The sequence below is a fragment of the Phodopus roborovskii genome, unplaced genomic scaffold (assembly GCF_943737965.1).
Source record: "Phodopus roborovskii unplaced genomic scaffold, PHOROB, whole genome shotgun sequence".
In the NCBI taxonomy this organism is placed as follows: domain Eukaryota; kingdom Metazoa; phylum Chordata; class Mammalia; order Rodentia; family Cricetidae; genus Phodopus; species Phodopus roborovskii.
Genome location: NW_026126470.1, coordinates 6,517,539 through 6,531,725, shown reverse-complemented (window position 1 = coordinate 6,531,725; position 14,187 = coordinate 6,517,539). Strand labels below are relative to the sequence as shown.

The window sequence follows — 14,187 nt, the reverse complement described above, 5'->3', positions numbered from 1 at the left end:
TTATTATTTGAAGCACAAAACCACTACTAAAATGTTCTATTATGTTTAGATGATATAAAAATATTGATATGAGTCCCACAGAAGCATCCCAATTACAAAAATATAAAACTACTAAATAAATTTAGGTTGAGGTGTGTCAAAACTGACTTCTCTAAATTTCTCCTCAATAGAATATCCCAGTATGTACAAATAAATTGAAAAAGAAAGTTGAGCTATAGTTCATTTTTGCTCAAAATACAAATCTTGATTTCATAATTCAGTATTATTTATGACAGAGTACTACACAGAGATTTACAACAGCAAGAATGACATACATCCCTTTCTGGGTCATGTTCTTCTGTTTGGTCAGCTTAAGTATCATTTAGAAGCAGATGAAAAAGTCCTTTTGCTTTCTGTACCATAAACCAAAGCCATGCTCTTTATTGTAATAGAAAGTGATGAAAATGATAAAGATAAGTGTGTATGAACTGTGGCTTGTGCAACTGAGGTGATGATATGAACAGACTAGAAAGCCATTTTTCTTTAGTCAGAGCAAAATGCAAAGAAAGGATGGACTTGTCTCCAGTTGTACTCATTTTATAGTTGTTTTTACTGGCGATAAAGGCTGCTTATAAGTGAAGGTTTTACAAGAAAATATGTGTATTATAGAGGAATCTGAGATCCTTTAGCTATTATATCTGGATGTCTTCACTTTGAAATAATTATTTGATAATTACAAATAACTCCATATTTCCATGAAATGCAAATCATTATATCACCACAAAGTGGACTGATACACTACTAGGCAGTTGAAAAGATCTGCTTCAGCAAGAGACTCTATACCATTTAGTTTTTATGATTTCTTTATACTGCTTGTACATAGTAGCAATCAAGCAATGTATGTACCTGGAATATTAGGTCAACTGTCAGTCTTTATAAGTGGGCAAAAAGCAATTCTGAATGAGATATTAGATTGCTCTTGAAAAAAAAATTAACCTATTCATTGGTTTTATTTAAGAGTGAAAACTCTAGAGATTTATGTTGTGAGATTAATCATCCACACCATCTGACAACACCTAATCCGAACCCTAACCCTAACCCAACCCTAACCCTAAACATCTTTGAGCCTAGAGATGTAACTCAGTGGTAAAAAACTTCCTTAGCTTGTGTGAGGTGTGGCCTGTCAATTCAAGCACTGCAAACCAAGAGGAAAAAGTCAATAAAAAGAGTGTTTTATGCTAAGAAATATAAAGCATATCTACAACTAATAAAAGATGGAGTCAATTGTTGCTATAGCCGATTGTTTGTGAACTTGTCATGTCATAAGTGTCATCAGTGAACTTGTTTATGATGCTGAGGTTCTAATCTTGGACCTCAGGGAACCACCACCAAGATACACCTCTGGCCATTGTGACAGATAATAGGAAAAGAAAAAGGATGGTGGCTCGCAGGAATCCTAATTCAACTGTTCAGAACCGTGGGAAAAGTAACAGTAAAATTAGTCACAGGAATGACATGTCAGTTTTCCCCTGTCCAGAATTCCCTACAAACAATTTGAGTTTATTTACTCTGGACTTATTTCTTACACATTTAATCAATTCTAACATGGGAATTTCCATTAAATACCACCCTAGCTTTGCTCTACCAGATCACACATTGAAGCCAAAGAGTGAAGACCAAGTGAGGATGGGCCCCCACTCTCAGAACTGTAAGCCCTCTGCCTCTGCATGCACCCCTAAGTAAAAGCTGTAAAATTACAGACAGTAAATCTGTTGAAATACAAAACTATTTACTTCCAAATTTAAAACAGTGGTTTCCAAATAAAATTTTATTGTCAAACCCAACTAAAATTTAAAAATATCTTAGTTTAAAACGTTATCATGGGCCATATATCTGTTAGAGGAGAATACATTCTGATTTAAAAATAATCTACTTCCACATTACACACCAACATATTAGGAATGTGGTAAAAAGTACAACTCAGATCTTTGTTAAGTAAATGGCTTGAGGCTGACAATAGAGAATTGAACAATTCAGGGGAGCCTAACAATACTGAGGAGCAATTTCCTAACTCTTCGTTAAAATTCAATTTGTGAATTTAAGTTTTTAGAAATGAAAGCAATCTCTTCCTATTACAATAAGACACTTCTAGAAAACAATTCAGGTAGATAACTCCTCCCCCTGGCATTTGAACGATGGTAACACTGGAGAGGAAGTTAGAAGATCTTCATATATTTTGAGAGGAGAAAGCATCAGTACCCAAGCTTCTTACCTCTAGCAATAGGGGAATTAAAAGTGTGTTTCTTCTGACATTTAGTCAATGCACCGGAAAAATCACACACAGGTTTATTCTCAGATTTCCTAACGTTATCTACTTATCTCAGTATGAGTATGTGCTGCACGCATAGTGTTCACTATAAAAGGACTACTTACATGTAACTAGAGACTTGTTATGGAATTACCAATTCAGCAGCCATTAACTTTAAAGTGTTTATGATTCTTAGACTGTGTTGTTCTCATTTGGATACAAACAAAGGGCACCTTATAAACCTAAATGAAGAACTTTTAAAAAGTGTTTTGATGTCAGCCAGTCTTCACCATTAGATCATGTGTTGATGGTTGATTATAAACACGATTCAGAAGTCAAAGTGGAACTGTTTTTGCGTGGAGTAATTTACAAGAACACTGGCTCCATGGCTTGTTATAAGCTCATAGTGGTTCAAAGTATATTTAGATGATTGGGTCAGTACAGCAATATTGTAAGATAACCATGCTTGACAAAATTAAATGTTTGATAGCAGGATCTAAACTGTGAGCAATGGTGGTGTTTTCTTTACTTACCATAAATTAAGTACACTAAAAGCACAATTTATGAAAAGGTAAAAACTTTTAATTAATCTACACACTTATTTTAATTGACTGTGGCATTAGTATTCATTCTGGATTAGCTGTTCTTTGAGCAGAATCCAAAGGCAGATGTGATTAGTCTGGTCTTTTCCACTCATCATTAACATCAGGTGCAATATAAGGTAACTCTTTAATTACAAAATTAACTTCCATTGAGGTATTTCCTAAGAAGAGACAATATCATAATTGCTTCTTCTTTGTTTCATACATTGTTATTTTTTTTTGCTAATTATGAATATTGAAATTAAGACCATTATTCATCTTAGCATCTGATGTAATATACCCTTTCCAGTGCCAATTCAACTATCACATGCATAATGACACCTTGATCTGTTTAGACCCCTAGAGACAATGAGCTAATGAATATGGTACTGGTTGGTTTTGTGTGTCAACTTGCAAGGAGCTAGAGTCATCAGGGAGGAAGAAGCCTTGGGTGTGGTAATCTCTTCCTGAGATCCAGCTGGAAGGCATTTTCTCAGTTAGTGATCAATGAGGGAGGGCCCAGCCCATGGTGGGTGATGCCATCCCTGGGTTGATGGTCCCGTGTTCTATAAGAAAGCAGGCTGAACAAGCTTGGAGAAGCAAGACATCAAGCAGCTCCCCACCATGGTCTCTGCATCAGCACCTGCCTCCAGGTTCCTGCCCTTCTTGAGGTCCAGTTATGACTTCCTACAATGACTGACTGTGATCTAGAAGTGTAAACCAAAAGACCCTTTCCTTCCCAACTTGGTTTTTGGTTATGGGGTTTTAGCAGCAATAGAAATTCTAACTAAACAGTAGTTGGTACCAGCAGAGTACCAGCAGGCCTGACCATGTTTTTGGTAGGATTGTCTAGGCAGTTGTGTTAGTGAGATAATAGTGTAGCTTCTGACAGTCATAGGAGATACAAACTTCCTCTTCCTCAGACTCTAAGAATTTTTCCAGTCATTCTTCAGCAATTATCTTTGACCCTTAGGTGCAAGACCTGTATTGTAGATGTAGAAACTGGGACAGGGCTTCTCAAATCTGCATTTTGACTGGTTGTGGTTTTCTGTAATGCTATTCATTTTTTTTTTTTTTTTTTTTTTTTTTTTTTTTTTTTTACAGAGTGGTTTCCTTTCCTTGATGAGGTGTGAGGACTACCACTTATCTACGGACATAAGGGCAAAATTTAGAATGTAGATTTTGCTAGTGTAGTAATATGGTGGCTGTAGATTCTCCTCCAAGAGCCATTATTTCACTAGCCCTAGGTAGTTGGCTAGGTTTCCAGTACCGGGTATGAGTTTTCTTTTGTTGAACTAAGTCCAATTATACAGGGAGGTTTTTACCACCAAGGTATGCATACTACTACTGAACCCTTAGGATTATTGTGACATGCTTCATCATTGTGATTCATAGGATCACAGCTGGGTGGAATTATTGTTTTCTTTCCTCCTTTGGAAGATGGTATATCTCCATTTGCTACCATAAATGACAGTCCTCAGTGAGAAGGCTTCCAGGTCAGGTATAACACGGGGGCACCTGGGACCTGTGTGGTATCTTTAGCAGTAGGGATTGATTTTTATTTCTGAGAGACAACAAACAATACCAATAGCCTATGTTTCAGGAGTATCTTGAACAACTTTGACCATCAACTCAATATAGGGCTTCACATGCTTATTGTTGGAGATTTTGTTAGGTGGTCTATGGTTCATTGGGGGGGCGTTGTCATTGCATATTTATACACCAATTTACACATATAGAGACATTTTTTGTTAGGTAGTTGGTAATATAATATGACTTTTTAGACACCCTTAATATTACTTAATTATTAAAATTTTAAAAGAAATAGACTAAATTAACATTTTCCCATATTTACAGAGGAGAGAATTCAGTTTTAAGTTTTGTAATTTTAGTTGAATGGTCAAGATATTTATGGCGATTTAATGTGTTTATTATCTGACAATTCAAACAAGAATGTTCCTTGAAATTTTTAGTCATTTTTATTATTTAAAAATCTATCACACATATTCCTCCCTTAGTATATTATACTGTTTTTGTTTTGTTTGTAACAAGTTAATTAGGATTTTAAAAAAAGAATGTAATTTCTCAGATCCACAGACACATAGACAATGTGGGAATTAACATCATGTTTTGACATAGGCATATTTGAGATTTTTAAAATGCAATTCCTGTTTTATTGATTACCTACTCTGGTCTACATTAATAATAGATGCCTAGTTTATGTAACCTTCCTTTACACCTTCCATTAGTCTATCATGAAGCTGTTTTCTAATGTAGAAGGAGGAGGTAAAACCATAGTTTCTATTATTTAACAAGTCAGATTGACAACAACAATACATCACATCAAAAAAGTGAGCTTTTATTGCTGATTAAATTTGAAGCACAATAATAATACATTAATTTCTGACCTGTAACAAAGTCAAGAATCTTAGTGTTGACAAAATTATTTTCATTTATATTTAGTAAAATGTAACTATATGTGACTATGTTTTACTTTTACTCTCCGTATATATATATGGCTTAGGAGTCAGACTAGTCAATAATAATATTAAGAGAAATCACTTGTACCTTTTAGTGGGATAGCTTTATACATAACCAACGTTAACAAATGATATTTTAAAAGATTCCTGTCTTTGCTTCTGTTACTCCTCAGATCAGTGAATCACTTTGTTTATTATATGTGCTAATAATTTATACATTACAAGGGTAATTTGCATAATTATATCTTGTGTGGTATTGTAGCAGTAAGAAGATGGTATATTCAATAAGGAATATTAATTATACAAGTACATTATTTAAGGCAGCTCATAGGGGAATCATATACTAATTCAAATTAGTTGCCTTTGCAGTTATTTTATCTTAGAATAGATTTCTTACATATTTTGAATTTTATTGTTTCCCTTATAAGAATATTATTCTGTCAGACATATCAATATTTGATTGCTAATCTGTAAGAATTTAAAAGGGTATAACAACTTTTGATCCACTTTCTCTACAGTTATTTGTAGCTTGTTGTATTTGTAATAAAAAGAACAGTAGTGTTTATTAGACAATACTCAAAACAGGTATTGTTAAGAGAAGCAAACAGAAATAATTCATTGATGTTACATTCTTTGTGTTACTTTGTTTTCTTGTAGTTAATCTACTAGATTCAAAAACAATTCAAGGGGAGCTGGGCTGGATCTCCTACCCATCGCACGGGGTGAGTTCAGTAGATCATTGAAATGAATGTGATGTTGTCTTTTGCCTCTCTCAGAGATAATAATGTATGTTCAGTACATTTTCTGAAGAAATCTCAGTACTTCTTGGAAAGATGATGTTGATGAGTGCATCCACTCATGGACCAGCACAATTTAATGTTCAGACCCTGTAGCAGCAGAAGTTTTTGGAGTGCTTTTGTCCTGGATTCATGAGTCATTGCAATGGGATGATTAAATACTTTAATTATTTAATTATTATTGGCATTTAATTATTATTGGTATTTTTTGATTTAAATTAGAAACAATCTTATTTTACATATCAATCCTAGTTCCCTCTCCCTCCCATTCTCTCAGGTCCCCCACCAATCCCCCACCTCATCCCTCTTCTTCCCCATAGAAAGAGTGTGGCCTTCTATGGGGGATCATTAAAATCTGTCACATCATTTGGGGCAGGGCCTAGGCCCTCCCCCATGTGTCTATGCTGAGAGAGTATCCCTCTATGGGAAATGGGCTCTCAATATCCATTAGTACACTAGGGATAAGTGCTGTTCCATTACTAGGGGTCTTATAGACTTCCCAGGACTCCTTTTTGGAAAATGCTAATTTCCCAAGTTATAGCCTTAAAAATTAACCATGGTGATATGTTTATGTACAGAAGAAATAAACATTCAATTGTGAAAGCATATGTTCCACTCATTTACCCTTTGAATATCTTTCACTTGTTCAGAAGTTGATTTTATTTAAATGCTAAGACCAGTAGTGTCTTAACTTTTTAACTTCTTTTTAAAATTTAGACATTGCAAATTCAGGCACAGTTAGCTAAGATGTATGGCATTTAGGCGCTCCACTGATTTATAATGAGTCTTTTAGTTAAGAAAATTATATTTATTTGGAAAAAACAGGATGATACTTTTGGAAAATTCCCATGCCTGTCAACACTGTAATTAATGTTCAAACCTGTTTTCTTTTTAGCAGCGCTTGAATGAAATGCAAAAAGTTAAGATATTTCTCATAGAAATAAATTTATGTGGTCTCTTTCTTTCTGTGGTTGTATTCTTTCCAAAGTGATTTTCATTACTATAATTTACTGTTGGTGTCCATCTTTAGATTGGGATACCTACACATACTGACTTACTTTCACAGTACTATCAACTACTCCTTCACAAGGAGATGTTTTCTGTCAAGGATACTTCATCCATCTGGCCTCTTTGCATCTGCTTTTCTTTCTAGCACACCTTGACATTGACAAAATGCCAAAACCCATCATCAGGTTTTCCGAGTTGCTTTGGAAGGGAGAGAATGAAATAAGACAGGATTTGGCTTTCCTATAGGTGTAAGGGAATTAAATAATAGCAATAAAACATAACTTTGGCTGTCAGAAAAATAAAACTCAGGACTGAGTTGGAGAAATCATATAGACTACTTAGCTGAAAGTTATACCTAATTTTGCTTTTTTTATCTTTGAGCTTTTCATTGTCTCATTGATGACACAGTATGGAAACTGACTGTTTAAGCATAGGAGAAATATGAATTCCATACTGACAATTTTACTAACACATACATGCACATATGCAGCTATTTTGTTAACCACAGGAAATTAATTTGTGTACCAAAACAACATATGTTTTCCTTTTAAAACAATATGATGATAATAGATCTCCACATATTAAGAGGGCAAATAGAGTCTTTCATATTTTAATTACATAATTTAACAATTTCCCATTGTTAATCTCAAGGACATTATGATAAAATAAGTTAGGCATGTCTATATTCAGACATAAGTTGGACAGAGTATGCAAAATCCTGTAATACAAAATGTGACATACACGTATGTCAATCATCAGCATTGGCACCCAAAAATAAGTGAAAATGGAAGTTATCAGTCTTACCTTAGATTTCCTGAATCAGAATCTGCATCTCAGCGTGATTCTCTGTACCGGTTTTCTGCTTCTTGGTCTGGGTGTCCCCCTGTTTTCTTTAGTGTATAGTTTTCAGTTTCTTCTTCTTTTTTTTTTTCAGTGTGGGGGAAGACAGCTTCCCTCAGCTGTTTTCTTTCTTCTCTTTGCTTCCCTTTGTTGAACTTGAGGACATGACCCACTTTCAGATAGTAAAACTGTGAATCAACTGCTTGATGTTCATGACATAATTTTCAGACAAAAAAAATTTCTGTTCTTGCTGCTTGTGTGTTTGTCTATCTCTGTGTGTGTTTGTCTGTATGTATGTGTGTGTGCAATTTGGAATATACATGCATACAAGTATATACGCGTGTGTGTGTGTGTGTGTGTGTGTGTGTGTGTGTGTGTGTGCATGTGCATGTGTGTGTTTAGGCCAGAGTTCAATGTCAATTGTCCTACTTTATTCTTCTCTACCTTATTTTTGAGACAGGACCTCTCATTGAACCTGAAGCTCAGTTTTAATTTTTTTCTTCATCTATTGTTTTAAGACAATGTCTCACTATGTAGCTTGCATCAGTCTAGAACTTAGTATCTAGCCTACTCTGATCTTGAGCTCACAATCTTCTTCATCTTCTAGAGTTGACATTATTGGTATTTAGCTTATTTATGTATCAGTTTATTTGTGTTACCTAATCTTTCCCTCCCTCTTCAATATAAGAAAGATGGAATAATTTCATGTCTGTAATTGGTTATTAAGAAAACAATTGTTAAAAGTTATTGAAAGCTTGTCTACAAAATATAACATTTAATAACTGAACTTGAAACAAAATTTAAATGTCTTTTCTTAACTACTTAACTCTTATAAACATCAATGTATCTCACTGAATAGTTTAGGTTAACTAAAATATTACTTTAACCTTCAGAAGAAAGTATTATTAGTAAAATATCACATTGGGAGGTGGCGGTACATGCCTTTATTCCCAGCACCCCTGAGACAGAGGCAGGCATATCTCTGTTAGTTCAAGGCCATCCTGTTCTTCAGAATGAGTTCTAGGATAGCCAAGGATACACAGAAAAAAACTTGTCTTGAAAAACCAAAAAAAAAAAAAAAAAAAAAAAAAAAGGTAAATTAAATCTTACTTTATTGATTTAGAGCAGTAGTTTTCAAGCTATGGGTCTTGGTCTTGAACCCTTTGGGTGTTGGGGGTTGAATGATGCTTTCAGATATCATATATTTACATTAAAATTTACAACAGTAGGAAAATCACAGTTATAAAATAACAGTGATTAACTTTGTGATTGGTGGTCATCACAACATGAGGAATTGTGTTAAAGTGTTGGAAGGTAGAGAATCACTGAGTCACAGCCATGAATGAAGAAATGAGGAAGAGAGGTAATTTTGGTTTTGCCTCATAGCAACATTTGTCAATCTTTGTAGATGTTGCCATATTGGAAACAAGAGCAGGACTGGCATATTTGGAAGAAGCCATGAGTCCTGCTACCCTTCTTCCCATGAACATGGCAGCCCTCCTAACAGAGAATGACAGCTCCAAAGTTGAGAAGTCCATGCTTGGGGAATTTGTGTTGACATTCCCTCAAGAATGTATTTGGTGACTAAAGAGATGAGAGAATGTGTGCCAGCTGTTCCTTAAATTCAATTGTACTACAGTCACAAATTCCAACTGTCTTGAAATGTAAAATTTGCAAAGCAGATTTATTTTAAACTTGAAATGACTCTTGGGTGGGATGATTGTATCATCAGAGCTCTTTAAAGTTTGTTTAAACTTCTCAGGGAGAGAGCATCCACATGGAGTTCTCTTCATGTGTTTTACTTCTTTCTTACCTCTCATTACCCAAAGATGTATTCATGCTAAAACTTTGCTAGTAACCTCTTCATTTTTTAATAAAAATATTTCTATCTTTTAAAAAATGCTCTTTAATTAGAAAACGGCCTCAAGCAATTAAGAGTACTTATTACTTTTCTAGTGAATCCAAGTAAGATTCCATGTACCCAAGCCAGGAAACTTACAACTGCCTGTGACTCCAGTTCCAAGTAATCTAATGCAACGTGCCTCTTCCTACAGCCATACGTGTAGTATGCATTCATAAACACACACATACACACACACATACAGACACATACACTCACACAGAGACACACAGACACATACATGTACACACAAAAACACACATACAGACATAGACATGTGATAAAAAAACAAATTAATTTTAAACACACAGAAATAAATGCCAACTATATTATTAGGCTTGGGATAATCTTTTCCAAGATCCATATGGGAGCATAACAAAACAAGTAGTCATAAAACTAGTTCCTTCAAATTATTTGTAAGGTTATGAATTACAGTTCACTGTCCAATGAAAGGTTTTGTTTGACTTATTTCCTGACACTGTTATGTTTTCAGTTTTATGAACTACATACAAGCCCTTTAAATTCCTAGCCCTTTAAATCTTGGGTTTAGTCATATCTAGAACCTTCAAGAACTAATTCCACACTTTTATAAATCTTTCATTTTGAGAGGTGGTCACATACATAGATAGACATGCATATATGTCTACCTATGTATAAATGTTTGTATGCATATATATTATACCCCCAAAGCTCTCACTTATCAGTGCATTCTTGAACCACTGAATTTCACTGAGATATCTTTGTGTAAGCTGTTTTCGTAGTATTTCTACTTTCAAATTAAATACCACCTAACAGCAGAGATAATCTTCATATTTAATCAAATATATTGCTCCTTATAATCTTTATATAAACTGTTTATTTTGTACCCTTATTAACTTTATTAACTACATTAGTAGATGATATAGTCATTAAATAATTTAAGCAAGACAACTGGAAACAAAACTCGCTAAATGTGGCTTCACATTGAAATTTATAATGATTAATCTTTAGTGGTTAAATTGGAATGCTGCAAATAAATGCCTTTTACCAAAAGAATTGAAAATGTTTAAAGTAAAAAAAAAAATGTGAAAAGAATAAAGAACAACTGAGCGTAAGACAAGCAATTGCTCTCCTGCTTTCCCAGACAATAGAATTTGGCTTGACTTGCAGAATTACACTGTGAATTTGTAAAGTCAGAATATAAAAGTCTCCTCGATCTCTTTCACTTTATAGTTGAAGTTTGAAATGTAGAAAAAATATTTTGACAACAGAATGTCAGGAGCAATCACCTGGGAGTTTCCTTTGTGAATCACAGTTCAAGAGCTAGCCCCAAAATAAATAAATAAATAAACTAATAAATCAAATTTGTGACACATGATAGTTGATTCCTGGTCACTTGGAAGTCCTGCTCCTGCCCTCTGCTTTAAATCTGTCACCTTACCCAGTATGCTGACCAAATGAAAACCATGATGAAGTTTTGTAGCTTAGAAAAGCTTTCCTTGAAGCAAAAGGCACCATGAAATAAGAGAAACTATGGATAATGTCAGAAATGATCAAAGCTGAATTCTAACATTTAATCTGTGAAAATTAGAGTGTTGTATATTTAGTGCTTTAAAAATAGAATTCATTTTTCCATGTGTGCTAAAACTCTGGGTTTCTATGTGACATATCCTCTCTGTGTTTTTTTCAACATTTTCAACTTTTTTGACTCCCAAGTTTTGCTACCATGTGCAAAATCAAAAGTTTATTTTCTGATCACATCAACAGTTACATCATTACACACACATACACACACACACACACACACACCTATAATGGAGTTGAAAATGACATTCATGTGCCTGTGAAATGATAGCTGGAATATAACAGCCCTTGATGCCATCCTGTTGGAGGTAAAGAACTGCCTTATGTATACTGTTCTCTGACCTTCACTCAAGTACACACACAATATATACACACACACACACACACAAATAAATAAAATATACTAAATTTTAAAATGACATTAATATGAAATTTATTAAAACTTTATTTGTTGAAATACATGTAAAGCAATGTAAATACATTGTATTTAAACTAAATATGTTGCCTTACTGCTCAATAATGGCCTTTTCTTTTAATATTTTACAAAAAATATATGTAGAATATTCACTGTTTTCAAGTATTCAGGTACTCATAACTAACACACACACACACACACACACACATATATATATATATATATATATATATCATTCACATACAGATGGAAGCAGTTCCATTTCTAGTGATCCAATGAATTGTCAATGAGAATTTTGATGAAAACTTAAAAAAAAATTAATCCAAAAGAATTGTTTATTGAAAATATTATCTTTTTTTATTTCAGGATTTTGAACATTAGACTTAGTATATTTCAGCTATTTATTTCTTTTGGAATATTTTTAAAGAAAAATTTTTCTTGTGGAAAACTGATGTGCAACACTTTTAATATAAGGATAATGATAACTATTGGAATTGAAAACACTGAAGGTCTTGTTGCTTATAAAGCATCTCATGTGTTTGTGTAATCTGTCACCATCCAATGATGTTCTATGACTATCCATGTTTTAAATTATTATACAGGTACATGATCAGTACCTGAGATTCCATTGCTAAATAAAGTAATATTCTATCTCCATTGAATGATATACAGAAGAAATTATTTAACAAAAGCTAATATTCTATGCTATAATTGAAATTTTTGCATTTTATTTCATGTCACATGGGTGTTTTGCCTGTGTATGTTAGTGTACCACATGCAGTGCCTGCTGAGGCCATAAGAGGGCATTGGATCCCCTGGAATTGAAGTTGTACATGGTTCTCAGCTGCCATGTGGGTGCTAGGAATCAAACTCAGGTTCTCTGCAAGAGCAGCCAATGCTCTTAACTACTGAGATATCTCTTTGACCTCTTTTTCACATCGTACAAGCTTTGTGTTACTGAGAATATTTTTATACAATATATTTCGATTATGGTTTTCCCTCCCACATTTCCCCATCCACCCAAATCCTATCTCACCTGCACCATTAGAATACAAACAGGTACCCAGAAATATAAGGAAATAAAATAAGGTAAATTTACTTTTATTTGTTGGTAGCAATTGTTATAAGGACAAAACTATCCTAACTATATCTAAAACTTTAAGCAGTTTGGGTTGTAGTGTGGCAATTGTTTTTGGATCTTGCTTTTAGTATGATTCTGCTATTGCCCACGTTTTGGTACCCAAGTGCTATATATAGTATTATTATCTAGCATGCATGATGAGGTTCACCCTCATTTTCCTACTCAGGTTTCCATTAGCTTTTTAATATGGACTCTACTTTACCTGAATTTCCAAATAAATCTAAAACTGCCCATGATTTATGATTCATCCACCTATCAATATCTGTCTATTCATCTATGTATCTATCTTCTGTTCATTAAATTACATATAATTTTACAATAAACACACAGAAAGAGAAAACAGATGTTTAACTGGCTTGTAGACTGTATTAGCAATGTAAGACAGAGTTTGATTTTAGAATCATCAAGTGCCTTAGGTAATCATGGAGTTCAGTTTCTACAGCATGTCGTGTCTTCAGTATTTATAAATATTCATAATGTATATATCTGGCAAACATTGCTCATGGTAATATGAATGGTATAAAAATGAGAAGACTAGAAACACCGTGAATTAAGTGTCAGGGAAATAGAAAACAGCTTGGGAAGTCCAGTCAATTAATTGCTAGAGTATAAGGCTGTCTGGGAAATGATGATAAGATGTTCCTAGATCAGATTATGGTTGGCTTTATTTTTTGTGCTAAGATATAATAGGTTATTATGGAGCAGTTGAATGATGATGGGGAATCAGAAAGAGAGCTGTAAGAGGACCTCCTGAGTGTTTCATGTTCACAGATACGACCCTTCATTTGAACCATCACATATCTCACTGGGTTTTGTGTAAAATGGAATTCTATATATGGTGTTCTATATATGAAGAATGTCCTTAAATTACAAAAACTCTTCTGTCTAATTGCAAGTTGCCTCTCCCTATTTCTGTTTACTGACTACTTTTTTCTCACTTTCCTCCTTTCTTCCCCTTCCTCTTCTATCAAACAAGTTGCTTTTATAATAAAGACATAAAAGAAAGAGAATATGGATTTGAAAACTGAGATAGAAGACCTTTGCGTGAGTCAGTGAAATGGAAATCATCTAATAAACTAAGAAAGGTAAATAAATACAAAAGAGCATAAGTTAATCTAAGAGTAATTTCCCTTCCTTACGAAAATATCACAATGTTCTTGCATCTTATTTTAAGA

At 33.9% G+C, this 14,187-nt stretch overlaps 1 protein-coding gene across 2 annotated transcripts in view; it reads left to right on the top strand.

The window, feature by feature from the left end:
• The window catches only part of Epha3 (EPH receptor A3), a 288,656-nt gene that overhangs the window by 13,547 nt on the left and 260,922 nt on the right, over positions 1–14,187 (top strand). For both annotated transcript variants that reach the window (XM_051191727.1, XM_051191726.1), the window contains exon 2: positions 6,006–6,070. In XM_051191727.1, the coding sequence (XP_051047684.1) occupies positions 6,006–6,070 (65 nt within the window). The remainder of the gene's footprint in view (positions 1–6,005; positions 6,071–14,187) is intronic.